Genomic DNA, 12,777 nt, shown 5'->3' on the forward strand with positions numbered 1-12,777 from the left:
CTCAGCCTCAATTGAGTACCTGGTGCAGTGTGTAGTAAACATCGCCACTGGAGAGACAAAGGCGGCCGGGCGTGGTGCTGGCCACCCACCGCCTCGGGTGCCGTGCCAGCCCTCAAAGGTGCGACTCGCTAACAGCACTTGCCCCAACAGTCTGTTAAGGCTACACGGGGGATCTTTGTCTTTTGGTATAATTGGTAGGGGTAGTGTTGGTGGTAAAGGAGATGATGAAGGTGATTACAATCATGGGGGCGCTAGTAATAGGTAGCTTATAATGATGGTCATGCTAATAGGTCACTGGTGCTATACTGCACTGACGCTCTTGTTGTTGTACTGTGTTGACACAATTAGTACACATTTGTGTTGCCTGTGAGGTTAATAGTGGTCACCCTACGTACATTCTGAACCCGCCAAAGGAATGTGGAATTTATATTCAAAGGACATCCACCTCTAAGCTTTCTATGACGTGGTTTTTTTTATCAGCCCTGAAAGATAATGGGCTTAGATGACTGTCAATTGAGATTTGATCAAACTAAATGTTAATTGTGACTTAAACTTCATGCGATAGTAAAACCTGTCCGAGATCTCTCCTTTGCTGACGAGTCTCAGTCGGCTCTCAGCTGGGTAAATAGTGGATATTGCACCTCCGATTATCACATATTGAAATGGGTTGAGATTTGGGATACTGTGCTTATTTGGATGAGGGAACGCTCTGACATAACATGTGTGCTGTTTTGACAGAACAATCCGTGGTTATGGCTGAGAACAAAGATACGAGTGTGCCTGGACAGGTAAGTGTTCATACCTGACACCTGCTCAGCTGATAGTGCAATGCTACAAACTCACATCTCAATACAATGACACAAACCCAATTGACAGCATGGACACCAATAGATCACATCACAGTATACACACAGAGATACCAGGTCACTTCAAAGTAATGTACAATGACACAAGCTCTCTGCACAGTACAGACACTATTTCAATCTCTACAATAGAAAAATTTGTTCCAAGGCCAATGGATGGCCACATAAAACACCTTAAGTGATCACCTGCCCTCTTAGCTCATACCAATTTAGATTACGAACGAAGGGAAATGCGACCTAAGTGCTTAAGCTGTCCACTTATAAAAAGTTCAATCTTAATTTGATGAAAAGTTTTATAAAAAGTTAATTCTTACGTTTGTTTGCCTAGGTAAGGATCACCTTAGTCTCACGACTCTTCGACAAGAGAGCCTTGTCATCATTTTCCCAGGAGGGTGGTGGGGGGGGGGGCGATGATTGCTTCCTATATTGCAGTTGTGTAGTTTCATAGATTTTGATGACAACGCCAGCATCCATTGGCCTACTCCTGCGAATGGCAGCACGGGATCTAAACGTCCACTCTGAAGCAAACGCATATTTGTCCCATAAATTATATCAGGGCGGCCGCTGGAATTGAACCGTCAACCTCTTTTGCAACAAGCGACAAACGCACGGCTACCAGGCTACGTTGCCGCGCCGGGGGTTGATCCTCCAGGCTTGATGGCCCACAACGCACGCTCGTGTGCGTCGCGTTGTACGTGACCAAGGTCTATTCTTAGTCTTAAGCCTCACCTTACCATATTAATAAAAGTATGCGGCCCTTGCTCTACCACCTCCTCCAACCATTATATAAACGGAGTGGTGGCTTCTGCAATCTCTCATTTACTTGATACAGCTGTCGTGGCTGTGACAGTACCACCTGAAGACGGAAGCTTGTGTTGCCTCCGAAACGTCGTGATTTTTATTTTATTTTACTTTTTAATGTTTTTTGACCTACGTGACTTTACCGGAAAAAACCTAAGAATATGAATCATTGCAGTCACGAAAGCTTCAAATCTAGAATTCGTGACCAAGGTGTTATTCATATATCTGTGCGTTTGTGTTTCCACGTGTAATTCGTGTGCGACGAACAGGCGTCGCCAATGGATGAAACTATCGTCTTCGCAGAGGCAGGGATATGCTGCACGCCTGCCGGTACTACTCCACTCACTACAGTATAACCTTAGCGCCCGATTCACTGCTAAATCTGTGCATCTAACACACCTTCCAAAACCATCACCATGACCTCACGAGCCTGTGATGTGATAGACCGAGTATCTGCACACGGGCTGATTCCATTGCTCCATTTTACATGAGGAATACTGTACGTTCCCAGATGTGTTGCTTCCACTCCATCGATATTCTCAACCGTCCGGCATAAGAGTTAATCCATCAATGATTCTATACCTTTATAAAGAACATAGTATATGAGGTTAGGCTGAGCTCTTGTTAGTGATGCTTCCGTCCTTGATGCTTGCTCCACTTTACACGTGTGCCTGGTATGTACGTGCGTGCGCGTGCAGATGTCCTCGTGAAATTCCAAGAGAAGATGACGGAATTTGAGTGTGACGAGATCCTTACATACAAATGGATATATTATTTCAAGATGCGTAGTGCGACAGAAGGTGCCTCCAATATCGGCTACGATGATGAAAATAACCACTACATACCGGTACGTCCCTTCAACATGCCCCACGTGCTTTCTAACCAGTTCTCATCTCAATGCAAATGCGACAACCCTTACACACAACGCGCTCAATGCCGTTGCTAATGCTTGTCAGAGTGTTGAATACTGGAATGGTATAATGCCAAATGAGTCATTTGTGGGTATTTTGGTAAATTTGGCAACTTTGGACCCTGACACCTACCCTTTGTGAATGACATCGTTCACTGTGAACCTGACAGCACGTGTAAAAAAAATGGTTAGTGTACCAGCAGTAACAATCGGGACAACCTCAGTTATATTCAGGAAAAGCAGATGATGAAGGTGGCGTTAATCGTGATCCTCTGTAACATGTGGCGAATGTGCTACCACCAGGACATGCCACCACCATGAATGTGTCCATTGAGGTGCGAGGTGGCTTTGATACATCATGTCTGTCAATGCACTTATCCAGAATCTGTAAGGTCTTCGGTTTGAAACCAGGGAAGTCGTCTGTGATAAAACTAGATTCGTGTATATAGCAGGCTTGATGGCCTCAGCTGGTCAGAAATGAATGCTGAATATGTGCTGTTTTTTCACTTTAGCCTTGCTCAGCTTGCAGGGCAAACAATGATACTCATACGATTCATAATTGGTTGATTTTGGGTGTATAAATGTGTGTCGTAAACCCTCCAGCCCACACAACCAATTCATAAAAGTGTCACGTGATTAAACTGCGCCAAATTCAGTTTCGTGATTAAATATTTTTATTACGTTTCGTGATTTTAAACTATCATTTGTATTAGAACATTATAATTATTTATATTTGCACGATATTCTCTCTGTTATCCTCTTTACACTTTCTCATTAATATAATGGATGGCTGCTGCAATTTTACAGACCAATTGTGTTTTTTTACTTCACCCTTAAATCACAATGTGTATTTTGGGGGGTCCAAAATAAAAACAAACGAAAATAGTTTTTTTTATTGTTATCATCATATGCAATTACTGGGGGCTTTATGCCAAGGTCATTCCCATTTCCCCCATTTCAGGTGGCCCTAATGGCCGCAATTTATTTCAAGGTGACGATCTTTCTGCGCAACACTCGGGGTCTTTTATGTAGCCTGAAAAATATTTATATATATGTCCAATCAAGTTTGGTTAAGGATTAATGCTGCTACATTGCTGATAGGCAGATGGGCAAACAGAAATAGTGGTTCCAATACCATTCATGGATTTAATTGGAAATATAAACGTGAGCAGTGATTGAGCTCTGGTTAAATGAGTGCTAATTTTGATTTGAAGCTTTCGTGACTGCAGGAATCCATACTCTTTCGTTCTTTCGGTAAAGTCACGTAGGTCACATAGGTGACTTTACCGTGACTTTACCGAAAGAACCAAAGAGTATGAGTGCTAATTTGTTATTAAACTGACCGAACGATTGAACCGTGTGTCAACACAGGTCATGGACGAGCATCTGGCATATAGGTACCAAGTACTGAAGGTGCTTGGGAAGGGAGGTTATGGCCAGGTGCTCCAGTGCCTGGATCATAAAACGAAACAGCAAGTGGCTTTGAAAATGTTCAAGCATGACTCAAGGTGAGTTTGGACAACAGCTACACCTATATCTGGATTTGAGAATACTAACTTGCGTTGTGTAGCCTGTAGCATAGGCAATGCTGTATCATATCAATCGGTTGTTCTTAACCTTTACTGCAGCCTTGCACTCATTTGATTCTCAATCGTGAAAAAAGATATAATGCTAATAGATACTTAGGTTTGATGAAACAAAGTAGTTGTACTTACATGCCTGTGCTTAATTTGTGTATCGACGATTTACCTTCTAAAACAATCTGGCATGTCCTGCACCCCCAGAAAGGGCATCTCGCAACCCTTAGAGGGTGCGTTTACCCCAGCTTAAGAGCCACTGATCTAAATAGTGATCAGAAGCTGTTGTTCCCTCTCCGAATAGAATTATAGCTCAAACATCATTAGAAACTGTTTGTATTATGCGACCACCTTTTATATCTGTGGTACCTGTAATTTTTTGGGAATTTCGATCTGCTGCCCAATTGGTAGTTTGTGCGGATACAGCGTTTTGACTTGGACTCGCTGATCCGATAGCGTACCTGCCACCTTGCCGTGATGATGGGGCACTCGGTCAATCTCTCGTGTAACAACAAACTGACAACGTCTCTGCCAAACGACGTTAACCAGGATTGAGCGCTCACAGCCTTGACCGATGCTCGATTGACTGAGCCATATCGGGCCTTCACGTGTCACTCTGCCTTTTTTTAACGTGCGAGCGCTAAGAATGTGGTGAGACTCATTCGTGCTTTCTCTCCACAGCATCGTGCATAATACGTACAACTCGGAAAGGGAAATCCTAAATGTCTTGAAGTCGGTGGACAGCAATAACATCATCAGACTCCTTCAAACCTTCAGATTCAGGGGCCACTATAATATGGTTCTTGAACTTGTCTTGTGAGTAGAATTGCATCCATTTAAGCAGTTGCATTCGTGTGATTGTGTGCACTGGTCGCTTCAGTCTCAATGCTTTATTGTTACTTTTGGTATCTCATGGAATATAAAACAATACACATGCAGCTCCTTCTTTGCACGTAACAATTTTTTTACACTTTTTTGCTTTACTAGATGCCTTTGAGCTGCGTAGGCTTTTTAAAATAGAGCAAAATAAAAAAAAACCTCAAAAGTTTTCCCCGCCTCATACTTCCCCACACCAGTGAGTGTGGTTTAAACGGATTGTTGTTGTTGTGTTTAGTTTGTTGTCCTTCCCCCGCACCTCTGATTAGCACGGTTGGCTACGTACGATGCGAGAGAAGTTCAACATACAATATTGAGTTGGTTACAGCACATTAATACAAGGAATCTGCCTTTATTATCATTCATACTTATGGTCAACGGTAGCGCTTGTTCGCTGTAAATGAAGTTGCTGCCCACCACTGGGCCGTCTGCGTATGGAATATTTGTGAAGAGCCTCATTTTAAGGGGCACCACAGTGGCGAAATGTTTACTACCTCGCGTGATATACAGGAGGTCGTGGGTTCGATCCCGACCTTGACGCCTGCTGCTGTATATTTGTAGTTTGGATGTTGTACCCGCGCTCGTGTGAATTTTTCCCCAGGTCCTCCGATTTTTCTCTCCACATTTAGAAACATGCTGATAAGTCACTTGTTGTTTGCACTATCATTTGTGGCCAGGTCGCATCTGAAAAAGAGCTATATAGCTTAGTGGGCCTTACCTGGTAAAATAAAAAATTAGTTTTTTTGGTTAGCCAAGATCATATTCCCCTGTGAGAGATTACAATTGGATTTGGTATCGGGAAAATCCCGAGCCGCAGTCAAACCACGAGTCCTGTACATGGAGCCAACCCTACGCAGTGGCCATGAAGAAGAAGGGACATAACCGTTAATATTGTGCTGTCTTGCAGAGGAGGAAACCTGAAAGAGGAACTCTCAATCACCTGCAAGGTTGATTTACCCAAAATCAGGCTCTACATGAGATCCATTCTGAGAGCCCTGGTGAAACTCAAGCGTGAGGCGATCATTCACGGAGATCTGAAGCTAGTAAGTAGAATATCAACATCCTCCTGCTTCGTTCATGCATTCATTGATTTGTCTGTTTGTATTGCCTATGAGGCAGTTCATGCCAAATACGACTCCCTCGTGATTGAACGGTAAAATATTAAAACTATTTATCTATGAGCCATGTCATTAAGTCATGAGGCAGCAACTGAAAGTGCCATTGCAGAATACTAACACTTGTTTACAACAATCATGAACGTACACAAACATAAATATATCTTTTTGTTTAAACATGTGCTTTTGAAATTCAAGAGTTGCTTTAATCTACGATTGTATGTACATCTACTTGCTATAAACATTGGGATTATTGGAAGTTGCATTACAATGACAATGCTCAAAGCAATAACTCATAAAGGTTAACGACATAAATATGCCATGGGTTGACTGACTGATAAATATGTCGTTAACCCACCTCCACCAGACAGCCAATTAGTGATGTTTGTCACATGAACAAAACGTGCCGATTAGTTACTACTTCAGCACACCGGTGAATATTAGTTTGCGAAAGCCTACGTGTTAAATTGAAGCAACAACTGTGACTTGCAATGTTAAACAAAGTGTTGAATTGAGCAGAACAAATTCACGATAAAAAAAGAGTCAAAGCTCGTTATTAAACGCATTACCGATTGGTGTGAGCACTGAAGTAGAGTGGCACACCCAGGACTGATGTTTAATGAGCGATCCTCCTTTATCTTCTCCAGGAAAACATCCTCGTCAAAGACCATGACACAGGCGATGTCAGACTCGCCGATTTTGGCCTCAGCGTTCGAGAGCGTCTCCATTGTAAGTGAGCTCGTCTGTGGGTGGGCACTTGTTTTATGTGTGTGTGTGTGGCACAGATGGTGCATTGCCAGTCATCTCAGTCAGTCAACCCATGGCACCTGCAGGGTCTGTCCCGTGACCTGCTGCCAACGGGCGTTTGACACTTGACGTGGCCTTAAAGTGCACATAGCCTGGCACAAGCGCCGTGGTGATGTCACCGCCACTAAGTAGCTAATGGCGGTTGTTGTGCTTATTTGAGTGTGGGGGGGGGATAGTGGTGGAACAGTGATTTGCACTAGACCAAACTTCCAGTCGTCCAGGTAATTTCTTCGCTATGCACAATACTCGCAATTGGTATTGAATAGGACTATCCTAAGTAAACTTGGAACAGTAGCTGCTACTTTTCTGTGTGCTACACAATAGATGCTCACAAACAACATTTGTTCTAACAGTCAAAGTAATTTTTTAAAATATATACTTTAATATATATTCTTTTGTTTTGTTCGAGTTTATGTATGATTGTTTAATTTATCTACGCACATTTCTCTGCACGGAAAATTTCTGCCATTGCTGATCAGCTTTGGGCTGGACACGTGTGTTGAAGAGCTTCATCGCTCATCAGATTCCTGAGGCTTAAATCATTCGTCTATGTCTCAGAATGAGGTGGCACTCAAGTTCAATTTTCAAGTTCATTTATTAGGTATAGCCCTGTGAGCCATTCGGCTCTTGAATCGGGTGCAACCGCAACAAACAAAAAACAAAAACATGAACAAAAAAACATCTTAAAGTGAATATGTGACTGAGTGCAAACAGAAAATCCAAGAAGAGACAGAAAAATATTGCAGAAAAAACACCGCACACCAACGCTGTGTGCAAAAATCCCAGTGGGATGCAAGTCAAACAACAACAACAACCACAAAACAACTTAGATTAAGGCCATCAGTCTAACTCTGTACTACAACAAACAAACAAGGCTAAACCAATACAATTTTCAAAATCACAATAAATGGCATAAACAACATGTACTATCAAAACCCTGCAGCCATAGCTGGCTGCATGAGTCACTCAACAACAGCAGGAGCATCATGCCCGTTGTTGGTTCTGAGCCAGTGGTGGAAATTCCACGTGCCCGTTGGTGTGGGTGTCTATTGCAATTGCTGCGGCGCAATGTACGACTCCGAGGCAGGTTCCATCAGGGGCTCACGCTAAGTTTATTGAGGGCTTACGCCGAACCAAAACTCCTCGAGCCTATAACTCCCCAGGGGACTGTGATGCCTACACCCCGGCTAACTCGGCTCTCCTCCCTGCCCCGGGCCTCTAAACCCACCTCAGACGCCGTGCTGATTGTAATAGGTGCTCGCTAACAGCGGCTAACCCACCAGTCTGTTAAAGCTATCCGGAAGATGAACCTTTTTGTTTGTGTGTGGCGAGCAGTCTTCACGCACCGCGGCACCAAGGGTTACATGGCCCCGGAGATGTACCTCTATCTCCCGGTCACGTGCTCAGTCGACATGTGGTCTCTGGGTTGCATCGCAGCAGAGCTGGCCATGGGGAAACGATTGTTCAGGAAAAAGCAAATATTTCACGTTGGGCGCATCATACAGGTACGTGAAGAACAGGATAACAAAAAACCTCAGCATGGACAAATAGATATTATTTAGAGATCTAACCAACCATAGACCCTGCAATCAACGAGAGCATTGTTTTAGTTTATAGGTGGGCGATGGCACGTTTAACAGTAGGAATGGCAAACAGATTTCTGCGCAATTAAGTGTACGGTTGTAATCTTGCGGAGTCCCAACGTCGTTCTGCGCGATGGCCCAAATTTTCCAAAGGTTGAAAAATTACCCACAAATCACTACATTTTTTAAGTTGTACATAAACCATCGTCTCCTGCCGAAAACTTCTAGGGACCTCCTGTGAAATAGTCAAGAGACGTGAGGCTTTTTTGGGTAAACAAACGTCATATCATTAATTATAATATTCCTTTTAATTATAATAATTATTGTTCTCTGGGCTAGGGTTACCTTTGGGCTCGTGGGTTTTGTGAGTTGCAAAATCATGCATTTATGTAGTACGCATCTCATCCATCGGGTTTCATGATATATCTTTTTATTATACGTCCCAATTTTTTGCACCTCCAGAGGTGACAACCTTACACCGGGCTAATTCCCCTGGTAAATACGTCCTGCTTCTGCTCGTACACAGGTGCAGAATTGACATCGTTACCGCGTGGCCAGATGTCAGTAGAAATTGGGATTAGGGCTCATTATTTCCAGACTCGCACACACACCCTGAGCAGTCATAGGGTTCATGTTATATTGATGCACTGCGCTGTAATATACACCACGTAGACCCGCAACCACCTGCGACAATCTGGTCTGTGTAGTGGTCACCCTATCCAAGCACTATCCAGGCTAAACCCGGCTGCATTTCTGAGATCTGATGATACTGAACATTTTAGGGGGTGATTTGGTCGTAGGCAACCGGATGTATGTAATCACGTGTTTATTTACATCTGATCTCACCCACGTCAACTCATCGTCACTGTGGTGTGTGTGTGTGTATATATAGGTCCTGGGGCTTCCGCCAATGAACATCATAACAGCCTTGAAAGTCAAGATTATTCGCATTGGTGAGTGAAGGTGTCAGTTTTGTTGTCAGATAAAAGGGTAAAAAACCAATTATCATATTTTGCTACTGGCAAATGAGGTTCCAATGGTGAGTGGAGGGGAGTTGCTACTTCTGCTGTCACTTTTCATCGAGCTGTGGCCATGCAGCCAGCGATACTTGTGCTCTGTGTTAATCTGGGTTTTTCTTGGCCCATGAGCCAACAGTGAGTCTCCAAATGCAAGTGCATCTTGATTTTGAGATTTAAAACAATTAGCACGTTTAGATAGCACAGTGTATGGGAAAAAGCCATAGTTAGGTGCCATCTAACAGCGCTAGATATATGCATTACATCGATTTACAGACATTAGTCTTTCAAACATATAAACGTGGCCTCGTTGAATATTATTGCCAATAAAGTAAATGCCAAATGTGTGTCAGGTGTATGCTTATCAGCGGTTATCAGTACAGCCGGCCATGCTATCTTACATGACAACTGTGTTATGGAAATACTCGTCGTCACACCTTTCATTAAGCGAGGTTATCTGCAAATATCAATGCAAAGCTTCTTGGTTCTTTCGGTAAAGTCACGTAGAAGAACAGGGCTGTCGGAAAGACAGCGACCTAATGACGCTGTCTTTCCGACAGACCTGTTTTTCACCTGAGGACGGCTGCTTGCGTTGTGGCCGAAACGTCGTGAGAATTGTATTTTATGATGTTAAATTTTTATTACTTTATTATTTCCCTTCTACGTGACTTTACCGAAAGAACCAAGAAGATGAATCCCTGCAGTCACGAAAACTTTAAATCGAAATTCAATGCAAAGCGTCTGCTGCTGTTCGAATGAGAACATCGGGGAGTGCTCCTCTCCGTTGTTAGTCCCCAAGCCAATCGTGGGACGTCCAACATTAAACTATCGCGGGCGCCAAGCTTTCCACAGGACAACCCGCTGATGACCTGCCACGGTAGGATGCTCCTCTCTGTTCAGCCTCGAGGGATGTTGAGCTGAGTCAACTGGAGCCCGGGATTTGGATTTGCGCCATTCAGTTTGTGCGTGAAGTACGACTCTATGTTTGCGGAACTTCTTTCGCACCGTACGTAGCCGACCGTGCTAATCAGAGGTATTGTAGTCTGCTTCACCAGGACTAATTCCCCTGTTGCTTCTCTTTCTCTCTCTCTTCTCTCTGAAAACAGATGATGAAGGTGGCGTTTATTCCAACGGCAAGAAAACCACCCCTGGCAGTGACCCCCTCGACAAACTGCTTGGGATCGAAAATATTCATTTCCTCCACTTTGTCAAAAGATGCCTTGAGTAAGAGACAAATCACTGACTGCGCATCATCTCTTATGGGTAGCCACCGAACGAAGATGGTGACCGCATCGCTCTTACCTTCCGCTATTAGGAAGCCAATGGAGCCTTTGAATCTAGATTTAAAACGAATCTCCTCCGACTAGCACGGTTGGCTACGTACGGTGAGAGATACATTCAAGATACATACGTCTGAGTAAATCATTAAAATTCACATTTCCCATTGACACTCGCTGGAAAAAAGTGCGCTCACCTGGTTGAGCTTGGGCAGCTTTATACCTTTTCAGGGAAAAATGTATCTTCCTTGCACCTCCTTAAATTGAATACAAGATATGCTATGGCAGAGGGTAAAAATAGCTCACGCCCACTCCAGATTTGAAAACGATTTTAGAAATGTTGCCGGCCTTGTATTTTTTCCCTTGGTTTTTATTCGCTTGCCAGATGGGATCCTATTCGGCGGCTCACACCCCAACAGGCCCTGGATCATCAGTGGATACGTGACACCTCACCCGACCCGGCTGTGGAGCCTCAGTCGGTGGTGACGAGCTCATCCCTAGACCCAGCAGCACCAGCGCCTTCTGACGCACACGAGACAACTTATCTCACTCCTGGCAATTGCGGAACGATTTCTGGACCATCCGATCCAGGTACCCGTCCCGTCGCTACTGGCGTCCACCAACACATGGAAGTCGTACATGACTGCTCTAGAGTCAAATTGTGAGCAACCGAACGTGATCTCCTTATCGCTACCAACATCAATCCACGCCCAGGGGCAATGTGACGAGAGGTCGAGCGGCACTCAGGAGGGCCTCCATGAAAACATCGGCGGTGAAGAAATTGAGTCGACCACGAGGCAACAGTGAGTCTCTGTGTGCAAGTGCACCTTTGGTGAAAGTTTTGGGCTGGCTGGGTTATTCAGTGAAAGTCTCCCTTCAACTGGCGTAGGGAAATTTACATCTCCAATGCGGGGACACTGAGAAATTATAGTTTATTGTAGACGGGCGCCTGTCTAGTACTACAACTGTTGTAGACTCCCACAGAGCGGTACTGATTTATGATCTATAGGAAATAATTGGAAACTGTTGAGCCATATTAAGATAACCTCAAAGAGATAATGGTTATGTATTCGATGAGATTACTATTTTGTATCTGAAGAGATTAGGTTTCTGTTTTGAATGAGACATCTACGCTGACTTAAAATTTAACTGTTCCATTGACATGACTTAAACACACATAAATGTCCCCAAGCCACTGATGGATATAATCCGTCATCTCTTAAGATCCTCTGAGCCAACCTCCAGCCAATTGCAGTTATGCCCATGATAAATACAAACTTATTCAACTGTATCCCACTGAAAGCTTTTGAGTTCAATAACCAGTTGACGTGTCAACAGTCCCCATCATCCCTTTGGGGTATCGTAAAATGAACAAAGCTTGGCCCTGTCATAGCACTATAGAATCTCCGCCACTTTCCTCAGGTTGCCAATGGAGATGAGTACCGGACTCAAGAGCGTAACGATGGGACGCCTTGTTTCTGTGCCAGGTGGGAGCCCGTTCCTTGCCCCAGCGAGGATCATCGCGATGAGGGGAAGGAAGATGCCGTCACCTTCCTCAGGGCGACGCAAGCGAAGGGGTCCCGGCAGGAGATTCCCACTTGTGAAGAAGGGCTTCCGGGCACTTCTTTGCTGCTGCTGCGGTGTGGGCCGAGGAGACTGAAGGCCCAGGCAGTGAAGTACAGGGTAGTGAGTGTGGGGGGCCGGGGTGGGGGGGGGGGGGATTAACCCCCATGCCTTGCGAATTTGTTGCTCCCCTAGCAGCTGCTACGTGACATGGAACCCAGCGGCAGATGAGGCGATGGCGCGGCAGGAGAGGCGACGGCGGAGACGCTGAGGACTCGTCACGCACTCGGGGAATCGTCCGCCGCCGGCAGTGCGCGGAGAAGACCGTGCGAGCCAAGAGGAGTGGGAGATGGCTGCCCATCATCACACACCGCACACGCAGGGGACTA

At 44.6% G+C, this 12,777-nt stretch overlaps 1 protein-coding gene across 3 annotated transcripts; it reads left to right on the forward strand.

Annotated features, from left to right (window-relative positions):
* The first annotated feature begins 750 nt into the window (after positions 1–750).
* On the forward strand, positions 751–12,409 carry LOC133348964 (dual specificity tyrosine-phosphorylation-regulated kinase 2-like). Of its 3 annotated transcripts, XR_009755857.1 has the most exons (12): positions 751–788; positions 1,934–1,994; positions 2,363–2,511; positions 3,946–4,082; positions 4,833–4,967; positions 5,935–6,070; positions 6,790–6,871; positions 8,285–8,454; positions 9,425–9,485; positions 10,655–10,772; positions 11,211–11,628; positions 12,313–12,409. XR_009755857.1 is itself a non-coding variant. In XM_061562126.1 (11 exons), the coding sequence occupies exons 1-11, from the start codon at positions 753–755 to the stop codon at positions 11,488–11,490; spliced, it is 1,365 nt and encodes a 454-aa protein (XP_061418110.1). In that variant the 5' UTR covers positions 751–752; the 3' UTR covers positions 11,491–11,688. The 3 variants fall into 3 exon arrangements, 2 of the variants coding, with proteins under 2 accessions (XP_061418110.1, XP_061418111.1); XM_061562126.1 differs by lacking the exon at positions 12,313–12,409 and having other exon boundaries at positions 11,211–11,688; XM_061562127.1 differs by lacking the exons at positions 11,211–11,628; positions 12,313–12,409 and having other exon boundaries at positions 10,655–11,087.
* The last annotated feature ends 368 nt before the right edge of the window (positions 12,410–12,777 follow it).

This window comes from Lethenteron reissneri, chromosome 28 (assembly GCF_015708825.2).
Source record: "Lethenteron reissneri isolate LAM-NWPU_2019-01 chromosome 28, ASM1570882v1, whole genome shotgun sequence".
Taxonomy (NCBI): Eukaryota; Metazoa; Chordata; class Hyperoartia; order Petromyzontiformes; family Petromyzontidae; genus Lethenteron; species Lethenteron reissneri.

What these genes read in the sequence shown, in the direction of transcription:
- LOC133348964 (XM_061562126.1), top strand. Translation starts at nt 753, where the DNA reads ATGGCTGAGAACAAAGATACGAGTGTGCCTGGACAG. An exon ending in AAAATAACCACTACATACCG is followed by an intron (nt 2,512 to 3,945) that starts GTACGTCCCTTC and finishes GTGTCAACACAG; the next exon opens with GTCATGGACGAGCATCTGGC. An exon ending in ACGTTGGGCGCATCATACAG is followed by an intron (nt 8,455 to 9,424) that starts GTACGTGAAGAA and finishes GTGTATATATAG; the next exon opens with GTCCTGGGGCTTCCGCCAAT.